The sequence below is a fragment of the Plectropomus leopardus genome, chromosome 10 (assembly GCF_026936395.1).
Source record: "Plectropomus leopardus strain MGB_pleo_1.0 chromosome 10, ASM2693639v1, whole genome shotgun sequence".
Taxonomy (NCBI): domain Eukaryota; kingdom Metazoa; phylum Chordata; class Actinopteri; order Perciformes; family Serranidae; genus Plectropomus; species Plectropomus leopardus.
In genome coordinates this window covers 13818559-13832993 of record NC_142185.1, presented here as the reverse complement: position 1 = coordinate 13832993, position 14435 = coordinate 13818559, and the positions used below count along the sequence as shown (strand labels likewise).

Sequence of the window (14435 nt, the reverse complement as noted above, 5' to 3'; positions counted from 1 at the left end):
GTCACATATACACATGTTAACCACAGTGTTGCCACAGCGTAAAATTTAAAACCACAATGTCCATCCATCCAACTACACATTTTCATCTGGTTATTCGTGCACGGATTGCAGGGGCAGCGAGCTGAGCAAGGCACCTGAGACATTCCTCTTCGCAGCAATTCTCTCTAGCTCCTCTGGGTGGATCCCCAGGTGTTCCTAGGCCAGATTAGATATTTAATCCCTCCACCATGTTCTGGGTCTTCCCTGGGGCTTCCTACTAGTTTGATATGCCTAGAAATCTTCTAACAGGAGGTACCAAGGAGGCATCCTGATCAGATGCCTGAATCACCTCAACTGGCCCCTTTCGAAGTAAAGGAGCAGCAGCTCTTCTCAGAACTCCCAACGGATGTCTGAGCTCCCCACCCTATCTTTAAGGTTGAGCCCAGCCCCCCTAAGGTGGAAACACATTTCAGCTGCTTGCATCTACGATCTTGTCCTTTGGTCACTATAAAGCTCATGACCATAGGTGGGAACTGGGATGTCCATGGACCGGTAAATCAAAGCTTTGTGTCTCGGCTCGGGTTCTTCATTACGACTGTCCAGCTCACACTTCATTTCTACCCCTTACTCAAGAACAAGACCCTCAAGATACTTGAACTTTGTTGCTTGGGGCAGTAACTTTCTCCCAGCCCAGAAGGGGCAATCCACCGTTTTCTAGCAGAGAACCATGACCTGAGACTTGGAGGTACTGACACCCATCCCAACTGCTTCACACTCCAAACTGCTCCAATGCTGGAGGTCACAATGTGATGAAGCCAACAGAACCATATCATCCGCAAAAAACAAAGATTCAATTCTGAGGTCCCCAAACCAGCAACAATCGCTTACATAAAGAAACATAAAGTTTCAACATATCTGCTGCATATGAAAAGTACAATCCTGACATATCAATGGTTTGCAGAGATGAGCAATGCCACCAGTTAATCTGCCGACTGGGTTGATGTGTATTATATTATATATTACAGAGAAGATATTCATACAAAAGAAAAACATGCCATTATGCATCGTAGAGAAAAATACTGATATGTTGTAACAGTACACTGTACATATACTGCACAAAAGAGAAGGGAGTGATTGAAATCAAGAGATTTAAGCTGGCTGGAGTGCAGCGGCTGTAAGTAGCTTTGCAAACCTTTGATACAAGATTTAAAGATGTGATGTTGATGATCAAGATATAATCCAACCTAATAAGTAAAGAAAGGAAGATAAACGTTTTATGGTTAATGATAATATTCAAACACTAGGCCCACTATCGCTGTCACCCTCTGTCACCATGTGAGCAAACGCCATTCTCAGCACTTCAGCAGAGATGTGTTTGGAGAGGGCCACTAATCCACAAGTGCAAATCAGAGATAGTGCTCACTGCCTTCAGCTAATGAAGACAGGGGAGGAAGGCTGATGAGTAAGTGAGATGGACTGACACAGAGAGGAGAGGAGGGCTTTTCATTTTGAGTGTTTGGGAGTGTTGTTCCTGATTACACGTGAATCTATTAAACGGAGGTTTCAGAGTGCCACTGCTGCTGTACCCGCTGAGGAAGACGTGTGACTTCTCATTATCTCCAGAGTTAGTTGGCGCTACATCCTGCATCACAAATGGAAGCACTAAAGTTGTACTTGTATGTGAGACTGTTCTTAGTGGCTCACAGACATTAGGGAACTCAATACTTTTAATATATCTCACTCATATTGGCAGCTTTTCTTTTTGTTTTGTTTGGAAGTAAACTGAAATATCATGTTGCATAAGCAAGTAAAATAAGGTTGTAATTTCCCCCCCTGGTAGAGTATGATGAATATTGTTTTATATGAAGAAAGAAAAGGGACCAGGCACCACTTTTGTGATAATATGTAAGATATGCGTGGACAAGATGTGTACTGTGTCAGCACAGAGAAAAAGCAATAAGGCTTTTATTTGTATTGTTTCATAGTTTTATAGTACTGACTGAGGAGGGTAATGTTTGTGTGGAATGAAACTGAAAATAGTCTTTTTTTAGGCCCTTTTTTTTTCTCATATGCAATAAGTTTCAGGCTGCATCTCGCCTCTAACGCCACCATCTCTGCAATGATCTCTCATCCTTTGCATCGCCTCTTCACAACGCTGCCTTTTTTGATTTCAAGAGCTGAACTATTCTGCAACATTTGTTGATGTGGTTCTGCAAGTAAATGCTGCAGAATTGTGCTCCTCTTGGAATTGTTCTTCTTCGCTGACCACCGGGAGAGGAACCCACCATCATCGGCTATGCACGGCAAAGAGCCAAAGAGTGTCATTTACAGAGGCACAAAGACCAAAAAACACAATCCACACATGCAGTTACCAGTAAAGAATGATGGTTATAATACAGAGTGTATTGTGTTGGACTGATAGCCAGTGACAGATACACTAATATTTAATTGAATTATTATTTTTAGGTTGAGTAAAATAACATTAAGACCGTATGGAACACTTTAACTTTAAGATCTCTTTGTCAAACTACATAAAGGGAGCAAAGTTTTCACTACAAGATCTCAGTTTGGAAAACATTGTTTAACTAATTGTAAGTAGAGCCTAACTACATTAACTATTTAAAAAAGATGTAATAATGATTCTTCTTCTCTGCTTCTTTTCATGCTTTCATATTATTATTAATATTCATTTTATTTATTTATTTGTTACATTTTTATGACTATTAGATGACCATAGTAGAGACATGAGTGGACGTTGGTCCAAACCAGGGATGTTGTGGTTCATAGTTGTTACCTCAACCCCCAGGCCACCAGGGTGCCCCCATTAAAGGAACTTTATGCAGCATGTATAAAAAAAATTATAAGGACGCAAACTGCTATTTGCTATGTAACAATAAAGAGAAGTAATGGCTTCCTGAGCAGAGAATAGAGTCACACTACTGCTCTGTGTTTTCTAGTCCAAGCTTTTCTGTTTGTTGTTGCAGTAGACAGTCCCTCTGAGTGTGTCTCACTAATCGCTAGTCACCGCCACTCTGCGCTTTGTTTATACAACAGTTATCACTGTTGTCAGAGCAGCATTGTTGTAGAAGTGTAGCACCAACCCTTGTATTTCCACCATGGATGTATTATAAGACAGAGGAGCCTAAATTGGTGCCTTTTTAATCCAATGACAAATGTTCCCCTGCTTATGCCATTAAAGTTTCTAGCTTTCAGGTTTACTTCCGGGGGTATGTGACCCACTCAACATGTACAGTGAAGTTTCTCTCGCTAGCTCTGTCCACAAATTCCTACTTGGCTCACAGACTTTACATTTTTTTACAAATAAAGTTTTACAAATAAAAAAAGTCTCCATTAATCAAAAAATTATCATGGAAAGGGTCATGACCTTATTTGCAGTTCACTTTGTCTTGTAAACAGGTTCACATCTTTTCATCTTTTCATCTTTTCTATAATGGAGGTTTGTAGAAAAAAGAAATTTAAGTTGCAGGGCATTTTTTCACTGCAGCACTGTGAGTGGTCTCTTGGAATAACTGGAAGAAAGGCTGAGTTGCATGTCAGGCCTGGTTTCTCTCCATGTTAAGTGTTAGCCACTTCTGCACTGTTGGCATTGTTTAGTGCGATTTATGGAGTTGAATCCTGCCCCGGACTCTGAATCATAGATATTCTCTGAATGTCAGCTACAGCCCCTTTAAAATACACATGGTTTTTAGCAGTGTAGTTTTTCACAATCTGTTGTGGTGAATAGCTCAGCTGAATTATCCAGTAATTCCCAGGGCAACATCTAGTTCAATGACTAGTGATTGCAAAATGAAGAATGCATTTATCCACTTTAGTACAGTTTTATATATATGCTTGATGTAATTAAATGTTTATAGATTGTGGAAGTTGACTGGTCAATTTCTCAATCTTAATGCCAGGGAAAATATCAATATTGGGCATTTCTGTAAAACATCATGTCCAGTGCCAACATTTTTTTTTCTTTTTTTTAATATATATTTTAGATATCATCTACAATATCTGCATATCTATATGGGTATGTTAACTACAGTGTAAGGATAGAGAAAGATTGTGCATATGGCAAATAAGTTATATGAATGGTGTGGTTAGGCAACTAACACTGTTGGTTAGGTTGTGGTTACAGTTGTACTGCTGTAGTTACAGTTGTACTCGCACTACTTTTTTGACTGGCTTTGAACGTTGGATACAAATAATGGCATGCACAATTGTCCACTGTGGACTTGTGGTCATACTGTTGCATTTACCATCCTCACAATCTATTTCTGTTTAATAACTAACCAATATGTTTATGTAATCAATGAGTAAAGCAAACTGAGTAAAAGTTCCAGCAGGTGGTCATACAGTAATATAAAGACAGTAGAGAGATGGTAGACAGGCAGAGGCAGGCAGACAGGTCCACTCACCATACATGACCTGCCTGCCAGTTGCTCTGGTGTTGTTCAGGTCCAGTGAGTATGAAGTGGCAGGCCTCACCAACCAATCTGCTGCCTCTAGCTCTGCGGGCCAGGCTCAGGGCTCTGAGATGTAGATGTTCTGGATGACTTCCAGATCTCATTAACCTTGGGCTGAGGGCCTACAGTTAGATCAGTGGCCCAAAGGCCAGTGGGTCAGGGTACTATTCTCTCATCTCGTGCTCAGCTCGAGCCTTCTTCCTACAGAGGTGTGTACAGTACACATCCACACATCCTTACACATCCTTACACATCGTTACTGCCAAGACATCAAACAGAAGGTATCCACACAACATACATCTCAAGATTTTGCAAGGCATTGTAAAGTGTGCATATTAAGTTCAATAAAGACGTCATATTATGCATTATATAAGAAAAAATAATATATAAATATTAGACATGGTGACCTCATATTAAAAGTTTTGTAATTCAGGTACAGTCATGCTTGATAAACTTTATAATGTCATTGATGATACATCATTGTACGTGATGTCTGCCAAGTCACTTCCCACTCAACAGCTGTTCCCTTTAAATATCTGCCATGGGCTCTGGTGTCAGAATCAACAAACAGCATGATGGGACAGGCAAACATGCTGCACAATATGTTCTCAAAATACCATATCAGTAAATCGATGCAGTTTTACAGTTGACGCAGACAGCTTTGTCTTCATTATTGTTACATGAGGCACCATGATGGCCATAACACTCAGACATGCCAAGTCAACTACTAATTTTTAAAATAGGTTGTGATGTTTATTAAAACTCATTCTCCTAATTATGTACAAGAGCATACCTCAAAAAGTCACACACCCCTGTCTCTATGGTATTGGTTTCTTCCGAAAGTTACTGGATGAAATCTGTAGCGCACAGCAGGTACACACACACAGAGAACTGTTGTGCATCAGCGCTGAAGAGATGACGGCTACACTTAACAGCGTGTTGCTGAAGTGGTTGGCAGAACATTGGTCCCATTTTTAAATGAGTGAAATGAAATGCAGTTAGTTATATGCACTCGATTGCATTTGGGAAACACAGTTTGCTTTGCAGATTAGTTGGTTAGTAGCATGATCAGTGCAGTTGAAGCAGAGAGGACCTAGGAAGTGAGCATGTACTAAGGTCAAAGGTTATGGGTACTTAGGTTGGTGGTGATGATGGATCGTTCAAGGAGGCTGAGCAGTTTGAAAAATAGGATACTTACTGCTCAGTCAGAGCTTTTGTTGACAATAGAGATGACATTGCTATCAGATGACAGCACAGTCTGATCTAGGTTTAAGCTGCTTCCTGTTGATCGTGTTTAAAAAATTATTGCCATGTTGGCAGGTTCTTTCCCGGTGTGGCTTTATTATCTATGTTCTCAAAATGAATTAGCATTTTGGATATATATGTATATAGTCCTTTTTATGTGAATTCATGCCCCTAATTTTTTTTTTTTTGGTGAATGACACGAGATTGGCTCCAGCAGTGTAGAAGCTACTGAATCAGTGAGTGTCATTTAATTACCACAACAACTCAAATTATTTACATTACAATCTATAAATAAAGATACAGTATTTATTATAATACATAATGTGAAATTGCTGAGTGATAAAAAAAAATTTGGGGATCTATAAAAATAATTCCCTGTCTTTAAATAAATAGTATGTTAAACTGCAGAATATTACGTCATTATTATACGTTTTAGAGAGTGTTTGAGTTTTCTTGTTATAACAAAATATCTAGCTTGTTATAACGTAAAACTTTTCATGTTAAATTGTGACAGTTTTGTTATAATATGCTCAAGTGTTAAAGAGCAATTCTTCTCAATTTATCCTATTTATTTTGGCATAATGGGAATTGTTTAATGTTAAAAAGTGATACGTTTGAAGTAATAACATGAAAACATCTTGTTAAAACATGGAAAACATGTAGTTATGACAAGAAACTCTTCACGTTACTGCCAGATACTGATCTTTTTTTTAATTTATTTTTTTTAGTTTTTTTCAGGCGTGGCAGCAATACGCTTCTGTGAAAAAAAAAAATAAAAATTAAATGAATTGAGTCAGTGCATAAACTATGTTAATTGATTTTGTAAAGGTGTGTAATTGTCCTAAAATCTACTTAAGATATAATAATAACATTTAATGAAACACACATATGTCTTGTAATCCATGATTATATACTACTATAACAGTTCATAACAACTGTGCATGTTCCATGTCAGTACATTTATTTTAGATATAGGCTCAACAGAAAATGGTCCCCTAACATTTTTTACATGTATTGTGAAATGTCTTTGACCCTGATGAAACTGTAATAAAAGGGCTTTATTGTAGTAAAACACGTGCACGACACATACATTTAGCCTTGCCCTGCTGTCTTCTTCCACAGTGCTGTTTTTTACTTTGGCTCTTAGCAGAAAAAGTGCAAACTCTATCCAATACTTAGTCCTTTCATTTTTATGCAGTATAAGTCGTATAATCCATATAACGTCTCAAAAGTCCAAATGTTCAAACTTCATTCACATTTGACGAGCCAAATAGTTCAGTTTTCTGTTTGTCATTGCTTTCTGCTATGTTCGCCGGTGTGTGTGTGTGTGTGTGTCTGCGTGTGTGTGTGTGTGTGTGCGCAAACCAGCATGTGTGCACTAACCTCTTTGCCACCATGTGCGTGTCCATCCTCGGGTGATGCATGGTCAGCCGTTGTACAGCGGCGCTGTGGCCTTGGAACTGAGCCTGACCAGACAGATTGCAGCAGGACGCTGTGAGGTTCGAAAAGGAACATCCCCTCAGTTCAGCGAAGGTCGGGCAGAGGCATCATTAGGTTGACAGAGTCTAAAACAGGGTCTAGTGGGGTGGGGGACTTGACTGACGGTTTTTGACTCAAGGACATGCCGGTATCAGAGGTTAATGACGGAGGCAGCCTTGGTGCGCCATAAGGGGATGCTACTTGTCATACTGATGTGTGCGTGTGTTTGTGTGCTGCATGCATGTGTCAGGTTTTGTGAGGGCAAATATTCATTTGAATATTCTGAAATTTAAGTCACCAACGATCAATATTCATTATTTTCAAAGTTGAACATTTTTAACACTCTTTATGTTACTTAGTCACGGGAAACTACTATTTTATTGAAATAGAGAATAACATTGATTATAAAATACAAAAAGTCTTGTATAGACTCTAATCAATACACCATTTAAAGACTTGGTTCTGCCATTTTCAACCATGGAATATCAGTCATTAATAAAATAATTTTGTAATCAAACAAACTTCATATGGAGAGGAAACGCTCAAAAATTCTGTGCTGACTCGTGCCGTGTGTGTGTGTGTGTGTGTGTGTGTGTGTATCTCTGTGTGTGTCAACCTCTTTGCCTCCATCCTAATTGTCCCCATTTGATCAGAGCAGTCGTGGTTTCGAGCGCTTCCTTGTCCTCCCTACAGCTCCATTTATCACAGGCAGCAATGGAGACACAAAAAGGCACTTGGTGCTTCAAGGTGAATCCCTTCAAATGGCTCAGCTTGTGTTACCTTGTTAAATCGATGTGCTTGGTGACAACCGGCAGCAATGGAAATCTCACCAGGCAGGAGACTTCTACACGACTCTGTGACATGGAAGTGTTTTGGAGGTTGAGAAAATGCTATTAAAAGCTGCAGCACTCCGTCTCCTGATGACTTTAGCTCAATCTTTCTCTCTAAGTTTATCTTATTTTAGTGTTTTGATAAGGGGAGTTGCTTTAATGTGCTATTTTTTTATCAATCAAACCCACACTGGACCAGTCAATTACTTAATCATACTTGTTAGATGTTAAGAAAAAGAGGTATCAGTGCTTCCTTTCCTATCTCCTTTAGCCTAGTACAGAAGACATTTTCATGCTGTAGCAGTACAACTCACAACGCATTCTTAGCCAATTTTCACTATTCATTCTGTGAATTTTAATGCAAAGAAATAACCTTGGTTTGGTAGCAATGAATGTATTTGTGTGAATGTGTAACAAACAGAGAGCCTCTTCATTACACGCTTTCATACACAGGGTTTCTGGAATAAGTTCAGCAGCTAGAGCTGGATTAGAACAAAAATACTCATTTTGGCAACAGGCTTCATGCACCAAAACCCGTCTCTCTTTTAGGAAGGAACACAGGGATACATGTTCTCTCTAAAATATGAGGAATAAGTTATGCAAATGACTTTAATGTCCTTAGTGGCTAAGCTGTAGGTAGAAGTAATGTTTCTTCTAACTTTCAATGCTATTTGTGTGTGTTTTATGATTTTTTATTTAGTTAGCTTTAACTCTTGATTGATATAATTTGTCTGCTTGGTGAAAAAACTGCACTTTGTGATCTTTTGAATAGATATTTTTTACTTGTCATAGTAGGAAGGCACAGGTGTTTGTAATAGCATCAACAATGGCTCCATTCATGACAGTGAGCCTGTGTGCAAAATACCAGGACTCTGAAACTGAAGCTGCTAAATGGAATATAGCTTTTCCTTTATTTCATTATATACACGCAGTGTGCTTGTTATTTTGCCGAAATGTCAAAATCATTCTTGAAGACTGGAAACTGCCTCCTCAAACCAGCTGGCCTAAGGTTAACCTAAGCCACATTCAATGTTGGCATCTACCAATTATAGTAGACAACATGTCTCTAAAAAACTATGAAGAACAATGTGAATTCATTTATATTATTTTTATTTATTTATTTATTTATTTATTTATTTATTTATTTATTTATTTATTTATTTATTTATTTATTTATTTATTTTTGGACCCATATTTAACTGTGTATGTCCCATTGAGTATCTTTTTCAAGGGGGGGCTGACCAACCACAATTAAACGTTAGAAAATATACAGGAGCATGTAGAAATATTAAAAGACTTAGACACAATGACAAGTACCAACCAATTCATTCATCCTTGTGCCCCCAAGAGCTTTAAACTCGGGCAGATAGACCAAATATTTAAATAAAAAATGGTCAGAAAGGTATTTATTTTACCTCTTCTTGCCAATCTGCCTGTCAGACTGCAGTCTTTTTATATAACACCATATATATCTGTTTTCAGGTATGTCTGTTACAGACAGTCACCTCTGGTTTAATGGCACTGCGGAAGTTTAGATTGTCTGTGAGTTTTATAACACTTTATTTCAGCATATCATTGTGCCTCTACTATTATTGTAAAGTAATGTTACATAATGGTTGTTAACAGTAAAGCGGTTTTGTGACGGTGTAACCTTAACGGCTCAGTGTCGGATGTTAACAGCTGCAGCAGGCCTTCTTACCAATTGGCAAAAATATGATAAGTAGGGATGAGGTCATGTTGTGCTTTCTTACCTCGTGCTAACCACGTAAAGAGCAGTTGAGAGCGGCTTGCAAAGGCAGTCCTTCTACACTGAGGCCCCCAACCCCTCAACCATCATAAATAGATTCTGAAACACTGAATTCTCATAATAATAAGCTAAGAATGTATGGCAGCATCACAATTATTTTTGCAATTTTTGCTTGCCCATGCAAATTCATTGCAAAAAAATAAATGTGCATCACAATTTTTTTTAGAAAAGCTGCTGTGGAGTCAGGCATCTCAGGCTACAACAATCCCAAAGCCAGCCCATAAAATCTGGAGGGACTGACGGTGGGTCCAGCAGTGATTCTGCAGTTATTGTAGCCAGAAGATCCACTGAATCGGCTGCTAAATTTCAGCGGCGAGAGCAACATTTATGTCATGACTACATGGCCCAGACAAAGATTAACAAGTCTAGGGAGATTAATAAGACACAGAACTGATGAATGTCATTCATCTTACATAAGATCATGTTAGAGACATCAAGGTCCATGCAGGCAATTATTTATCAACTAAGAAAGATACAGTGGCTTTTGCTGTGGAGGCAGACAGTGTTGTTTGTTTTTTGTCAGCTGCCGATGACTGACAGAAATTACATTCCACTGAAACAGGTTTTCTGGCTCTTGCTATTACGTGTTTAGCAGGGCACTTTTTTTTTGTTGTTAATATCATACGTACACCTTTATACACATGTGAAAAAAGTGAAAAAGGTTGCAGCAAACCAGTTTAAAAACAACCTCAGCAAGTTGTAACACATATTTGTATGTTTTCTGTCAACAAACCTTTCTATCATCACAATTAATTATTCAGCTTTAATTATTCTTTAAGACCTGCACAACAGCAGAAAGCATAAATTAATGCATGTAATCTGTGTTTATTAATATGCTCAGGGAGAGAACAATCTGTGTGGGATTCTATATAGTTTTCATAGTTTCATAAAATATTTTTTAATTAAAAAAAAGTCATGAATATCTGTCTTAGCGGTTCTGCTAAGCTCCTTTGTTTTCATGTAAATAAAAATGACACTTTTTCATACTTTGAGGTAGAGTTCCCAACACCAGAGCAGATGGTCTCAAATATATTTTAGTGAATCTCGCTGCATTGATTTCCATATTTGAGAAGAAAACCTGATTTTGGTGAATCTGTTAAACGTCTTTAATGCTCCTAAATATTAATTTCTGATAAATGCCAGACTCTACTAGCACAACTGATCATGCTTTATTCATGGTGAAGATTGACAGGGTAGATGCCTCTTGCGACCTCAGCCAAGGAGGTTGTGTTGTTTTGTTTTGCTTTGGTTTGTTAGTCTGTTGTTGTAGCATAGGCTGAAGAGGAGGCCATTGAAATCTGGAGCAGATCTGAATTATGGGACTGATGGATTAACATTGCAAGATGGGGAATTTGGTCTTGACGGAGATGGTAGATGTTATAGATATTAGGGATGCAGGATAGTATCAGTATGGCATCAATATCGACTGATATTGATCAAATGAAATATCAGAATTGGCCAACATGCTGATTTCGGTTTTCTTTTTCTTGTATTGACAAAATGAATATGTACAAAAGATCAACCCTAAGTTGAAGTATTTCTTTTTTGTACAAAGAATGAATATTACATACATTAAAAAGCACTTTATTTTATATCTCGTATCCTATCTCTAATATGATGTTAATTCCGCTACAGAAGAATCTTGATGGTCACTAAAACAAGGTCAGGAAAAACAAATGGTTTTAATGATATTGGTATGATGTTATCGGCCAAATTATATATTGGCATATCGGATATCAGCAAAAAATCCAATATCCTGCATCCCTAGTACATATGGCTGTTTTAAAGATGTAATATTATGTTATCGCTGGTCTCTTGTCAGTATACAATGCACCTACGCTTGGGTCCTCATGCGTCAGCATTCAAAGGATATATGATGTTTGCATGTGATATTCTTACCTGTACCCTCATGATATATCCTGGCTCTCATATCCTGTCATGTTGTCCTCCTGTCACCCCCAGCATGTCAGCCAGGCTTCTACAAGGCATATGCTGGAAACATCAAGTGTTCAAAGTGCCCTCCGCATAGTTTCAGCTATGGAGAAGGCGCTGATATCTGTCGCTGTGAGGCGGGCTTCTTCAGGGCTGAGAGAGATCCTCCAACTATGGCTTGTACACGTGAGTATACCAGCAAACAGGACTTGTTATTTACTCGTCACCTGTTACTCATTAGACACATAACTGCATCAGAGGTTCAGAACTTTTAGTCATCCTTTTCGATGCCATCAGTGTCATAGCAGAGCTTTAAGCCTCCATGTCACCACAGCAACTTCCTTAATTGTGAATTCATGTTAAAGATCCCTATACTTGTGCGTGCCTGACAGTCTGGGTAAGTTATTGCTTTGTCTCTCGAGCTGCTGGATTACTCCAGTGGTCTCTTAGAATTAGCTGTGCCGTAAATCCAGTCTCGTCTGCAGGACTTATCTGGTGTGAAACTGTGCATTAGAGAGTCTCTGGATGAATTACATGGCTTTTGTTCAGCTGCCTCGTCTTCATTGATGATTCACCGACTGTCATTACGACTTCATATTTGCATTAAATTACAGTTTAACCGGACTAATTCTCCTTTAATTAAAAAGCCATTTAGCTGTCACCGAGATAGACGGGGGCCACGTCTGAGAGCTCTACAGGGTGGAAGAGTGTATTTGTCTTTTTGTCTTTTTTACAGCAAGACAAAAGTCAAGTCACTGTGGCAAAGCTGTGAGTTTACAGTTCCCTCTAAGATGCACTGTTTGCAGAGTAAATCTTGGTAAAGCCTTGGCTCTTCATCTCTAAATTTAGACTCGGATGATGCAACATCTTGCTTCAGCACATAGAAATCCATCCATTTATACCTGCAGGCTTTCCATTGCAATAACACTGTTACTTCTGGATAGCTTTCATATACCTATATCCAGTAGTATTGCATAAATATATATATCATCATTTATCAAACATGTTTAGATATGCTGACCAAAACAGCTGTTTCAGCAAAATTATGATTCGAGATCTGTTCTTTTGGCTCTGAAATATAGACATTGGTCCAACAACCAGGCTGACAGCATCTAAAATACCCTTATTTTCATACAATACAGCATATAACACCAGCAACCAGCCACAACTCTCTGAATATGGGTGGATAATTTATCATCTTGTGAGCTTTGAAATTGTGTATATAAAGTTTGAAATATATAAAAATGGTCAGCAGTCTCACACAGACAAACAACATTGCTTTTAGTGCCTCATTCAAAAGTTGTTGCTGGTTGTTGTGCTAAATCTTCAGGCAAAAGCACATCCTAAATCTCCAAGGCCAGTTTTGCTCCAAGTACAAACACTGCATGTGAGCGGGGGTTTGACAACACAGCAAGCTAAGAGGAGTAGACTACCACATCTATTCTAACAAGCTGTGAGTTCTGTGTTTACTCACATAATGCATTTTAATCAGGAGCTTGTAGGCCAGAGCACAAACTATTTGCTTGATGTCTAGGTAAAAAAAAAAAAAAGGAGATTAAAGACTGAGGAAGACAAAGGTAGAGAGCACGAAAGAGAGGATGTCACAGGAGGAGAGATAAAGGTGGAGAGAAAGTGTAAAGGCTGGATGGAGAAGACAGTGAAGAGAGAAAGGAAGGAGGGTGCTGATACCAATCTCCCCCTGGAGGAGAATAGGAGCTGATTGATGGCAGTGGGGTTGCTCTGCAGGAGGGGAGGTGGGTGGATTCTCCTCGATGGAGAGAATAGAGGAGGTGAGATAATGGCCGATAGACGCAGAAAGAGATAAAGAGAGAGAGAGAATGGACATTCGCTGACAGGAGTGGAGGAGGGGTAGGCGGAGCTTTCCTGTCTGCTGAGATTTTTAGCAAAGGTGGAGAGGGAGAGGAATGAAGGGATAGAGGGATGGCAAAAGAGAGGGAAACATCCCATTGTCTAGGCAGACAGTGAGCTTGGCAGGACGGGAGTGTTCAAATCCCTCAGGCCTTTTAACTCCACCCTGTTGACAGCTGGCTGCCTGCAATAGCACAATACTTACCCTGACACACAAACACGCACTTTCGGAAAGCACAAAAACACCTCAGCAAAGTGAAATGTGAGGGAGGTGAAATAACTTAGCAGGTTTACTGTACAGGAGTGTAATTTATTTTTTAGAGTTTAGAGAGAATTTAAGAGTTGTGTGGTACAGTAGTGATATGTAATATTTAACAATTTTATACTGTAATGTACCTGTGGGAATTTTGGGGAGAATCTATAGAAACAGATAAAGAGACAGTGGTAATATTTGTGCATAACACAGTCTTAGATGTGGTGTACCTCAGGGATCAGTTTTGGGTCCTGTGTTTTTGTTAGTATGGGTGTTATTTTATTCTTCCCTTCATAATAACATTGGCAGCTTGGGTAATATAGAGGCCATGATATATGGGGCACGCGTTATGTATATGGGCAGAGCATGTGTTTTTGCCTCCACACACGCTGTCTGTGTAGCATGTGGTTGATGAAAGCTTCACTGTGTGTATTGAGTTTTGCCAAATGACAGTGCAGTTGGTTTAGCAGTGTTTGCAGGGGCATAGGTGATATTGCAAGTACTTAATTAAGTGTAATTGTAAAAACACCCACATGGTTGCTTTGTTGCATCACATTGCCTTTGGTACAATG

General features: G+C 38.9%; 1 protein-coding gene across 1 annotated transcript in view; it reads left to right on the top strand.

Moving 5' to 3' along the window:
- The window catches only part of LOC121948703 (ephrin type-A receptor 6-like), a 215899-nt gene that overhangs the window by 97308 nt on the left and 104156 nt on the right, over positions 1–14435 (top strand). The window contains exon 4 of the mRNA XM_042494107.2: positions 11772–11927. Coding sequence (XP_042350041.1) covers positions 11772–11927 — 156 coding nt within the window. The remainder of the gene's footprint in view (positions 1–11771; positions 11928–14435) is intronic.